The sequence below is a fragment of the Rhinopithecus bieti genome, unplaced genomic scaffold (genome assembly GCF_001698545.2).
Source record: "Rhinopithecus bieti isolate Rb0 unplaced genomic scaffold, ASM169854v2 scaffold_13029, whole genome shotgun sequence".
NCBI classification, from domain to species: Eukaryota; Metazoa; Chordata; class Mammalia; order Primates; family Cercopithecidae; genus Rhinopithecus; species Rhinopithecus bieti.
Window position 1 is genome coordinate 1,131,975 of NW_016807982.1, and position 12,717 is coordinate 1,144,691.

At 43.5% G+C, this 12,717-nt stretch overlaps 1 protein-coding gene across 1 annotated transcript in view; it reads right to left on the minus strand.

Moving 5' to 3' along the window:
* Window positions 1–12,717, minus strand: part of CSMD2 (CUB and Sushi multiple domains 2) — a gene marked incomplete at its 3' end in the record, with an annotated part of 670,449 nt that overhangs the window by 25,540 nt on the left and 632,192 nt on the right. The window contains 2 exon segments of the mRNA XM_017884421.1: window positions 2,561–2,743; window positions 6,636–6,809. Of these exon segments, the coding sequence (XP_017739910.1) occupies window positions 2,561–2,743; window positions 6,636–6,809 (357 nt within the window).

Here is a 12,717-nt window from a genome sequence, read left to right on the forward strand (position 1 = left end):
TATGATTGCTGAAAACAGTTTAAGATTCTTTTGTAGTTCTCTTTGTCCTTAGGATACACACCGCAGTCAAATTCCATTTTTTTCAAGTCAGTTGAAATAATTATTGGGGTTATTAAGTCATCAACTTGATACATAGTTAGGTTCATTTGTTTCCATAAGGATTCTAATATTTAGAGATCGCATGTTTCTAATCTTTGATTTAATTTTCTGAATATGTACAACATTTATGTGGTCCCAAAATAAAATCTACAAAATGATTCCTATACAATTAGCACAACAGATAGGCCTTGGCATTCATTCATTCGATGAACATTCGTGCTGCCTAGGTGCCCAGAATACAACAATGACCAGGCTATGTCCCCTGCCCTTGAGGAGCTTATTCTATTCTAAGAAATCTACCTATCAACAGATGAATTAAGGTATGACATATTAAATGTTATAGTTGAAAAGAAAAAGCACTAAGAAGGAAGCAGTTTATTGGGGCTGGAGATAGGAGTTTGAGTAGAACCTTTAAGGACAGGTAGGAGTTTGTCAAGAGCAGTCATCAGAGCTGTGTGCATATGTGTATTCTCTCTCTCTTTCATTTAACAAACATTCACTTCTGGGTCCAAACTCATAACCATTCACTTTCTGTCTCTGAACATTCAGGTAACTGACATGGTAACTGACTCCACGCTGGGATCTCAGTGGTGTGGATGTGGATGTGGGTCACATTCATATGCGAGAATATACTAAATTCTCCCTTGCATTACACTCTCCCAATGCCACAAACCTCTCTTGCTATGCCTGCAAAATTCTATAGAAACTAACTTTGCAAATAGTACTCCCAGAAAAGGCAGGATTTTGGGGAGACAAGTGGGAGAGGGCTCTGATGCCATTGTTTCATTTCCTAGGCAGGAGTCCCCTGGTGGTGACAGGTTAGAGAAAACCTGTCCAACCTGCAACCCACAGGCTGCATGTGGCCCAGGGCGGCTTTGAATACGGCCCGACACAAATTCATATACTTTCTTAAAACATTATGAGACCTTCTTGTGATTTTTTTTCAGCTCATCAGCTATTGTTGGTGTTAGTGTATTTTATGTGTAGCCCTACATAATTCTTCTTCCAGTGTGGCCCAGGGAACCAAAAGATTGGATTCCCCTGGGCTAGCACATCTCCCCTTGCTCTGCAGGACTACTCCACAATCTCAGTTTCCAGCAGCCTGCTCTCTAACCACCGCCTCTTGTCCCCTCAGCTCCCTCCCTCTGGAATTCGTTTTCTGGTGATTATTTGGTCCTATGGTGACCTATAATCCATTGATCCTACCACTTTCTCACTGCCTTTTACTCCACTCAAACATCCGCTCCCTCCTTACCCAGCTTAAATGCCAAGATCCATCATCATCTCTGCCTCACATTCACCCTCTTTTCCCTTGCCGCTTCTGCCAATGTCTTAGTTGCTTGGCAAATCTCCAGCTCTGTACCCAATGCACTATCTGCTCTGTGCCCACAACTAGGTAGCAAAATGAGCTTGAACAAAAACACGGTCCCATGCTGACTGCTCTCACTTTAAATTAATGATCCCCCACCTTAAGTGAGTGCTCAGTGCTGCCTGGCCATTACACACTTCCCAATTCCATTCCACTCATATCTTGCTAGATGATTATTTCATATCATCTCCTTCCTCTTCCAGATCTTCTCACTCAACCTTACTCTCAGCTGTTAAACCTGCTTCCTGCCTAGGAGAGTACTATGCAGGCTGAATTTTAGAAAGAGAGAGACAGAGAGATTTGGGGACCAGCTGCAAGAGGAGAGAGAGATTTAAAAAATATATTTTTTTTCCCCAGAAACTTGGGAATATATGGAAAAATGATAATTTATCCCACTGGCACTACCTCAGGCAACATCACTGAGGGCCTAGATTACTTTGAGAGTTTTCTAAAATTGGATTTGTATATCTTTTGGCACACTGAATATTTGTTTCATGTAGCCTCTTCCCTTAGACTGTAAGCCCCAGGAGAGCAAGATGTGTGTCTCCATCTGTTCAGACTCGGACACGGTGTCTCTTGCTGTGTCCTCACATGGCACAAGGGAAAGGGAGCTTTCTAAGGTATTTTCTTTTCTCAATAAGAGAACTAATGCCATTCCATGACCTAACAACTTCCCAAGACCCCGCCTGCTAATACTATCACTGGGTGACCAGGTTTCAACATATGATTTTGGGAGGTCACAAACATCCAGACCATGGCAATGTCCATCTTGGTCACCATTGTGTTCCCATTCCACAGCACTTGGCATATAGCTGCTGAATGAAACTATATGAGAAATGAAGGATATAGTGAGTCAAATTCAGTCTTTTTTTTATTTCTTCCCTTTTGAGGTGAGGGTGGGAATATGTTTGTCTTTTGATTACTAATGAATATGCACATGAATTTTCTGTTGCAGTCCCTATCAGCCAGGCTGAGGGTTCAAATGGGGCCATGGTTTCCTCTGTGAGGGCAGGTGCCTGGGAATAAGAGCAGGAGTAGGGGCGAGCTTTAGGACTGGGCAAAGGGGAGAAGCAGAATGGTCACATACATTACCTCCACACTCAGGCTGCGAGCCGCTCCACGAGCCGTTGGCTTGACAGGTGCGCTCTGACGATCCCCGGAGCACGTGGCCAGCTTCACAGCTGAAGCGCATCACAGTGCCTGGATCAAAGCTGTCCCCCAAACGGATGCCATGAGCCGGGATCCCAGGGTCACCGCAAACTCCCATGCTAGTTCCTATGGACCAGAACCACACAAACCCCATTGTTTTTCAGGGAAGAAAAGGGAGTGGAGAAGCAGGGGAGAAAGATACTGGGATGTGACTAAGAGGAAGCAGTGGGTCCCATGAATGAGGCCTAGCACAAGTTACCTGCACATGCTCCTGTCTCCCTGTGCCATGATGGAAGAACACAAAGATCTGAGGCCATGGGTAAGTCCCCGGGAACCACACAGGGAGGGGAAGCAAGAAAGCAGAGGAAAGGCTCTGTGGCCCGTGCCAGTCTGGAATTTCAGTGATCCAAACTGGCCACAGGTCCTCCTTCTCCCCTTCCTCTCTTCCCTACAAACACCAGCTGATTCTGTAGTCCCATCTCCTCTCCTGTGCCATTGTCTTAGCTTAGACATTCAACATTCTTTTGCAAGAGCCTCCCAACTAATGTCCCCTCCTTGTAAACTCTCCCTTGAATCCATCTTCTACTTTTTCCTCTAATCTTCACAATCACTAACCAGCTGACTTTTTTTTTTTTTTTTCAAAAAATTTTTTCCTGCAGAAACATCTCTACTGGCTCCCCAATGCCCAAAGGATAAAGTCCAAACTCCTTAGCATAGCTTCATTTCTCAACTGCCTAGCTTGACTCTTGATCTTGGGCCTTTATTTGTTTATTTATTTATTACTTTTTAAAAAGTTTCGTTTTATCTTTAATTGACAAATAATCATTGTACATATTTATGGGGTATGAGATGATGTTTTCATGCATGTATTGTATATTTCCAAGTAGCTGTAGGAGAGAATTTTAAATGTTCTCACCACAAAGAAATGATAAATATTCAAGGTGATCGATGCTGGGCCTTTCATTGAGGATTCGCTACTCACAAATTATGCAATACAGGTGAGCTCTAGAATAAACATCTCAGACCCTCTTATTTCATTTTTGCTCCACCCCCTTCCTCTTGCTACATTCCTGCATTTCTCTGGCTTCTGGTATTGTGCAAACCCACTCAAGAGACCTATAAGGACCCAAGGGGCGAAGAAGGGTAGAGAACAGGAAACAAAGCCACAAGATCTATGGTCCCCTGCAGGATCAACACATTTCATGACACAGAAATGTGTAGGAGATGTCCTTAGATCAGACCAGGCCATGGTAAACATGAGGAAAGAGGAGAAAAGTTACAGAATAAATGACAACTGCATGAAAAGATAAAGTTACAACTGTCATGGAATCTATCTCCTCATGTAACCATGTGTGGGCATCAAATGGTAACATCTGAGTGACCACATCTAGTTTGCTGGAGCCAATAAATGTTTAAGTCACGTGTATCTCACCACTTGCCATTTATGTCTCTTCCACTTCTCAGCCTGGGGATTATTCCCTTTCCTAGTCTAGACTCAGATTGTAAGACACTACCTAACCACATGTTCTCCATTCTGCTTCCCACCATGGAAGGGGGATTCATTTTCAACCTTCAATGTAAACATTAATAAAAGAGAGCTCATCACATTTGGCTAGGTTTTCTTATCTTTTGAAGGGTTCTAGGATGTAATTCACGCAACTGGGTCTCCCTGGAAACAATCTTGATGGTGAGCAGCTCTGACCCACACACTGGCTAGCTGACCTCAGCTGGAGCCGGCACTATTGCAAAATAGGCACAAGATGGTTAACTGGTTTGGCTGTGTGTCCCCACTCAAACCACATGTTGAATTGTAATCCCCAAGTTGGGGAAGAGACCTGGTGAAAGGTGATTGGATCATGGGGTGGATTTCCCCCTTGCTGTTCTCGCAATAGTGAGTGAGTTCTCATGAGATCTGGTTGTTTGAAACTGTGTCGCACTTTGCTTTCTCTCTCTCCTGCCAGCCATGTGAAGATGTGCCTGCTTCCCCTTCTGCCATGATTGTAAGTTTCCTGAGACCTTCCCAGAAGCAGAAGCCTGTACAGCCTGCAGAACCATGAGCTGATTAAACCTCTTTTGTTTATAAATTACCCAGTCTCAGGTATGTCTTTTGGTAGTATGAGAACAGACTAATACAATGGTGTTCAGTCCTAGGGGCTTTTTCTGAAAGAATGGCCCCCACTACAGTATTGGAGGCTTCTAGTTCAGTGGTAGAAGGGAGTCTGGATAGGATATTGCACCATGGGGGCAGAGCAGATAGATGGCAACTATTTGCCAAAGAGGTAAAGAGAATGACAGTGTAGATATAGGTGGGGAACTTCCTGAAGTAGGTCTCAAACTCCAGAAATCTCTCCATAGCCTTGGTGGCCCAGTGGTGTATGACTCAAAGACTTAGGAGGTTTTGTTGTGCAACAGTTGGGTCCACTGCTTGCACACAATGCGACTAAAAACTCTGACCTGGAATTCATGAATGTGTATTTCATAGGACTGGCAGGACATGCCACTGCAAAAGATGACATCTGTTTCAGGAAGGGAGGAACTATCTCTAGATCTGTGGTATATACCTAATGTTTCTTCCTAATCACCTATTCTTCTCATCCCTCATGTTCTCATCCAAGGGATTTAAGGTTCACTCATTGTCCAGGCTTCGTGTAGATTGAATCCCTTCTAATTCTGTTTTCAGAGAGCTCCAGGAGGCTGGAGAGGCAATGTACATGACCCTTGTCCTCTCATGCTGTATTGCCTATCCCTTCCACTAGATGTCCAAACAGAAATAAGCCAGGGCGCAGTTAACAGGCCTTCCTCTAGCCCAGCTAAATGAGTCATCATGGCTCCTATAAAGTCCTGCCCAGTTCCTTAATTAGGTGATTAATGAGATTATTAGGGGTGAGAGGCCAAAGTCCTGGGTGGTCATATAGAGTGATGTATCTGGGATTTCCTGGGAAACCAACAGCCCTTTGAAATAGTGGCTTTGGGACTCTCTTCCTTCTGGAGAGATCTAATGAATATCTCGTTAAATATTCTGGCAGTGACCTAACTTTTGGGAGGCAGGCTTATCTGGGAATGTCAAACTTCAAGAACAGTAGCACATCTTATAGGTAAGGTCCCACATCAAGGAGAAGGCTTCTGTATTAGGAGGAGGTCATGATCCTTTCTTCTGAAGGGATCTGGCATGGGAAGGGCTAGGGGTTAATTTCAATGCCAAGGTGGGCCCTCTGAGGAGCATCAAGCTTCACAAGCAGCTGCCCTCTTGCAGGCAACATGGAATCCCTTCCTAGTGCCAGGCAGGCTTCCCTCAAAGAAGACAAAGCTGCCAGGTGCTAATATTTTAGCCTCATAGTTTCTGCTATTAGCAGGAAAATTCACTTGCAAAATTTTGTTATGTTATATGACATTACACATTCATTTCTGGTTTGGGTACTATGGCTATAGGACCTCTGGCAGTTCTCTACATTTGCTATTTTGATAGCATCTGTCAGTGTTCTCATTAGCAGTAAAATGAACTTAATAGGAAAAGTCTGGGGACTGGTGTTTCAAGGCAGTAGGGAAGAAGACTGCATCCCACTAGGTAGCCAGGACATAGGACAAGTTGAGGGGCAGTGATAAGAAAGGGAAGGAAGCTGGGGCCTATGAGTCTGAAACAGAGTAGTCAAGAGCACAGGAGTGGGCTTGGACCTGAGTTGATCAGAAAGACTTGAACTGTCCCCAGGAACTCATAAAACCAAGTATCTGGACAGGATTCTGGCCAAGGTTGACCTAAAAAGTTGTGCCCTTTCTAGTTTTGCAATCCCTGGGCATGGTCAGAGCTGACTGAGGGGATAAAGCTGGACTCAGCCCACCAGAGGATAAAGCTCCATTGAGACTTTGTCTCGCTGTGCTCTCTACCTGTGAGGGAAGATATAAGGGTTCCGAGGTCTGATTCCCTCACATCCATCAATGACTCTCACACCTTGGGGGCTCGTCCACCTCCCATCAGTCAAGCATTCCATTGGAGCCCTTTCCTCAATGCCATGCACCATACCTGAGCAGTGAGGGAGGGAGCCAGTCCAGTGTCCATCCAGCCCACACATGCGGGTGCTATTTCCCACCAGAGTTCGCTTGCCAGTGCAGCCGTACCGCACCACCGCTCCCACAGTATAGCTGTCTCCGGACATCTGGGAGTGAGGTGGGGAACCCGGATGGCCACAGGACACCACTGTGGGGGAAGAGCAAACATCTCAGTGGCTCTGCACAGGGATGGATCACCATCACATAATCCATGCCAGGCTTCTTGAAGCAGGAGGCAGGGAAGAAGAGAAACCCAAGGGTATCTGTTGAAGCAAACTTCCTGCTGACACACCCACCTGGCATTGGCAGACAATGCCCATCTACTTCAGTGGACAGTTTCCATATCTATGAAATGAGGAATAATACCTGTTTAGCATGTAGCAGATACACAATAACATTAGATTTTTTTTCTTTCTTGTCTCTTGTGCTTACCTCTCCCTATTTCCTCACACTCAAGATGTCTCTGGGCAGGAAGGTGGTACACAGAGTATACACAAGACAAAAATGGGAGCTCTGTCACCCTTGGACTGTATTCATTGGCCCCAGATTTCAGAACAGGAGCCAATTATAGTCCTTTTCCAGCTACATCGTACAATTGCCTCATCAGTTGACCCCAACCTGTGCCCTACAGTATGCAAGTTCCCTTTACTAAAGTACTGAAGTATAACTCTGAAAACAAGTGACAAGATTAGAACACCAGAACTGAGATGTCCACGCGAGGGCAGGGCAATGCTTTCAACATCACTGAGGTTGGCTTTCCCACTGATTTTGTCACAGGTTGATCCTAAGATTCTCCCATTTACTCAACACACATTTATTGAGTGCCTGTCATGTGCTAGGCACTCCGCATGTTTGTGAGAACAAAGTCTGCACTTATATTCTCATGCGGAAGAGAGATTACAAGTAAGAAAATGAGTAGGTAATTCCGGGGGGTGCTATGAATAAAAGTAAAGCTGTGTCAGGAAAAGGTGTTCTGGGATGAGATGAAGGTGCTATTTTTGAACAGGGTCATCAGGGAAGATCAAGTGACTTTGAGAAGTGACTTGAACGATGTGAAGAAGCCAGCCATACAAAATCTCAGAGAAGAGTATTGTGGGGGATGGAACATCAGGTATAAAGGGCCAAAGGCCAGAGTGAGTTTGCCGTGTTTGAGAGACAGCAAGGAAGCCAGGGATGCTGGACTGGAATGAGCCAGGACAGAATGGAAGAAGACAAAGGTGGAGAAGTCACTACGAGCCAGATCATGGCATGAAATTTGGATTTTATTATGAGCATCTTGGGAAGCCACTGGAGTTATATGATCTGATTTACATTTTAACAAGATTATACTGGCTACTGTGTAGAGAAAGGACCAGGTGGTACAAGAAAGAGGGAGCTGTTGCAGTAGTTCAAGGAGAGATGATAATGACTTGGACTAAATCTTGGAGTCTGGTAGGAGATCCCTGTAGACATGGTACCCAGAAAGGACACAGGGCATAGCATGGAGGCAGACCACAACAGGTGACCAAGTGGTAAAACCTGGGTTTTGCCAGTGCTGACCCTGATGATGAATTTTGGTTGGCACTGGGATGGTAAGAATAGGTATCTTCACTTCTCAGTGTGGTCTTGATATGGGTCAAACATTGTTCTAAATGCTTATGGTAGATTATCTGCAGACTGCTGCTACTAACAATTCCTCCCATCAAGGAGTAGAGCCTGTTTCCCCTTTCCCCTCCCCTTGAATCAGGCTGGCCTTGTGACTTGCTTTGAATAACAAAACATGGTGGAAGTGATATTGAGCCAAGTTACATTCTAAGAGGCTTGGCAGCTTCTACCTTCATTGTTTGGAGTACTATGCCACCATGTAAGGAAGTTTGGCAGGACTACCAAATGACAAGAACTCAAATGAGGGGAGAGACCATGTGGAGAACAATCACAATGCCCCAGCTGACAGCCAGCGCCACGATGTGAGTGAGGCCATCTCGAATCTTCTAGGCCCACCTGAGCCACAACAGCCAATAACATGTGGAGCAGAGATGAGCTGTCTCCACTAAATCCTGCCAGAACTGCCAATCATAAGCAAGAAAATGGCTGTTGCATTAAGTCACTATGATTTGTTACACAGTAAACCCAAAAAAAGATGCTTAACACCATTTGTCATTAGAGAAATGCAAATGTAAACTACAATGAGATAGCACTTCACATCCACTAGGATGGTTATAATAAAAATGATGAACAATAACAAGCATAGGAAAGAATATGGAGAAATTGTAATCCTCACACACTGCTGGTAGAAATGGAAAATGGTGCAACCACTTTAGAAAACAGTTAGGCAGTTCCTCAAAAAGTTAAACATAGAGTTCCTACATGACTTGGCAATTTCCCTCCAAGGTATATGCCCAAGGGAATTGACAGCACGTGTTCACACAAAAACTTATACACAAATGTTCAAAGAAGCATAATTCATAATAGCTAAAAAATGGAAACGTAATAGTCCCAAAGTGGAAATGTTCATAATAGTCCCAATTCATCTATCAATTGTCGAATGGATAAACAAGATATGGTATATTCATATCATGAAACACTATTTGGCCAAAAGGAATAAAGTATTGATGTATGCTAAAACATGGATGAACTTTGAAAATGTTATGTTAAGTGGAAGTAGCCAGACACAAAAAACACACATATAATTCCATTTATATGAAATGTCCAGAATAGGTGAATCCATAGAGACAGAAAAGTACATTAGAGGTTGCCAGGAGCTGGGGTGGGGGTGGGCAATAGGGAGTGACTTTTAAGGGCTGCTTGAGAATGATGAAAGTGTTCTAGAATTAGACAGTCATGATGCTTGTACAACTTTGTGAATACACTAAAATCACTGAATTGTACACATTAAAAGAATGAATTTATGGTGTGTGAATTATATTTCACTAAGAAAAAGAAAGAAAAAATGCAAATGGATTAAATCTTCCACCTGAAAGAAAAAATTGTCAGATAGGATTTAAAAATCACAATTACCTGCTTTTACATGGAGAGCAGTTAAAATAAAATGATTAAAAAATCATGCCAATACTAAAAGAAGGAAGCCAGTTATAAGTTACAGGTACACCTAGTTTATTTTTTTGAGACGGAGTCTCGCTCTGTCTCCCAGGCTGGAGTGCAGTGGCGTGATCTCTGCTCTCTGCAAGCTCCGTCGCCTCCCAGGTTCACGCCATTCTCCTGCCTCAGCCTCTCGAGAAGCTGGGACTACAGGCGCCCGCCACCACGCCCAGCTAATTGTTTGTATTTTTAGTAGAGATGGGGTTTCACAGTGTTCGCCAGGATGGTCTCGATCTCCTGACCCCGTGATCCGCCTGCCTTGGCCTCCCAAAGTGCTGGGATTATAGGCGTGAGCCACCGCGCCCGGCCAGGTACACCTAGTTTTATTGTGCCTTGCTTTAGTGTGCTTTACAGATGTTGTGTTTTTTTAACAAATGAAAGGTTTTTGGTAACCCTGTGTTGAGCAAGACTAACAGCACCATTTTTCCAATAATACATGCTCACTTCATGTCTCTGCGTCACCTTTTGGTAATTCTCACCATATTTCAAAGGTTTTCATTATTGTTACATCTGTTATGGTGATCTGTGATCAGTGATCTTTGATGTCACTATTGCAATCGTTTTGGGGTGCCATGAACCACGCACACATAAAAAGGAGAACTTCATCAATAAATGTTGTGTGTGTTCTGACTGCTACACCGACTGGCCATTCCTTGTCTATCTCCCTCTCCTTGAGTGCCCCTATTCCCTGAGACCCATCAATATCAAAATTAGGCCAATTAATAGCCCTATGATGTCCTATAAGTGTTCAAATGAAATGAAGAGTTGCGTCTCTCACTTTAAATCAAAAGCTAGGAATGATTAAAAGCTTAGTGAGGAAGGCATGTCGAAAGCCGAGACAGCCCTAAAGCTAAGCCTCTTGAGCCAAACCATTAGCCAAATTGTGAATGCAAAGGAAAAGTTCCTGAAGGAAATTAGACGGGCTGCTCCTGTGAATACATGAATAAGAAAATGAAACAGCCTTATTGCTGATATGGAGACAGTTTGAGTAAGTCTTTATTGTAGGGGGCTGTCCTGTGCATTGTAGGATGTTTAGCGTTGTCCTTGGCTTCAAACCAGCCACAACATTCCCTTAAGCCAAAACCTAATTCAGAGCAAGGCCCTAACCCTCTTCAATTCTATGATGGCTGAGAGAGTTGAGGAAGCTGCAGAAGAAAAGTGCAAAGCAAGCAGAGGTTGGCTTATGAGGTTTAAGGAAAGAGGCCATTTCTACAACATAAAAGTGCAAGGTAAAGCAGCAAGTGCTGATGTGGAAGCTTTGGCAAGTTCCACAGAAGATCTAACTAAGCTAATTGATGAAGGTGGCTACACTAAACAACAGATTTTAAAGGTAGAAAAAACAGCCTTTTTTTTTTTTTTGAGACAGAGTCTTGCTCTGTCACCAGGCTGGAGTGCAGTGGCACCATCTTGACTCACTGCAACCTCCTCTGCCTCCTGGGTTCAAGCAATTCCCCTACCTCAGCCTCCCAAGTAGCTGGGACTACAGGTGCACACCACCACGCCTGGCTAGTTTTTTTGTATTTTAGTAGAGACAGGGTTTCACCATGTTGGCCGGGGTGGTCTGAATCTCCTGATCTCATGATCTATCTGCCTCAGCCTCCCAAAGTGCTGGGATTACAAGCATGAGCCACTGACAGCCTTCTGTTTGAAGAAGATGCCATCTAGGACTTTCATAGCTAGAGAGAAGTCAGTGCCTGGCTTCGAAGTTTCAAAAGACTGAATGACTCTCTTGTTAGGGATGACTGTGACTGGTGATTTTAAGTGGAAGTCAATGCTTATTTACCATTCTGAAAATCCTAGGGCCCTTAAGAATTATTCTAAATCTACTCTGCTTGTGCTCTATAAATGGAAGAACAAAGCCTGGATGACAGCACATCAGTTTATAGCATGGTTTACTGAACATTTTAAGCCCCCTGTTGAGACCTATTGCTCAGAAAAAAGAGATTCCTTTCAAAATAATACCATTCATTGACAATGCACCTGGTCACCCAAGAGCTCTGATGGAGAGCTCCTGTACATCAGAACTGGAGATGTACAGGAATTGAATGTTGTTTTCATGCCTGCTAACACAACATCCATTCTGCAGCCCATGGATCAGGAAATAATTTTGACTTTCAAGTCTTATTATGTAAGAGACACATTTCATAAGGCTGTAACTTCCATGGATAGTATATTCCTCTGATGGATCTGGGCCAAGTATATTGAAAACTTTCTGGAAAAGATTAACCATTCTAGATGCCATTAAGAAGATTTGTGATTCATAGGAGGAGGTCCAAATATCAACATTAACAGGAGTTTGGAAAAAGCTGATTCCAACCCTCACACATGACTTGGAGGGGTTCAAGACTTCAGTGGAGGAGGTCACTGCAGATGTGGTAAAAGTAGCAAGAGAACTAGAATTAGAAGTGGAACCTGAAGGTGTGACTGAATTATTTAAATCTCATGATCAAACTCAAACAGATGAGAAGCTGCTTCTTGTGGATGAGCAAAGAAAGTGGTTTCCTAAGAAGAATCAGAAAACTATTTTTGGTGAAAATGCCGTGAACATTGTTGAAACAACAACAAAGGATTTAGAACTTCACATGAAGTTAGTTGATAAAGTGGCAGCAGGATTTGAGAAGACTGACTGCAATTTTGAAAGGCGTTATACTGTGTAGATAAAATGCTATCAAACAGCAGCATATGCTACAGAGAAACCTTTCATGAAAGGAAGAGTCAGTCCATGTGGCAGACTTCACTGTTGTCTTATTTCAAGAAATTGCCACAGCCACACCAGTCTTCACCATCCTGATCAGTCTGCAGTCATCAACATCGAGGCAAAGTCCTCCACCAGCAAAGAGTATGACTTGCTGAGGGCTCAGATGATGGTTAGTATATTTTAGCAATAAAGTATTTTTCATTAAGGTATGCATATATTTTTGATATGATGCTATTGCACACTTAGACTATACTGGAAAACTGAAAAATGTGTGTGACTC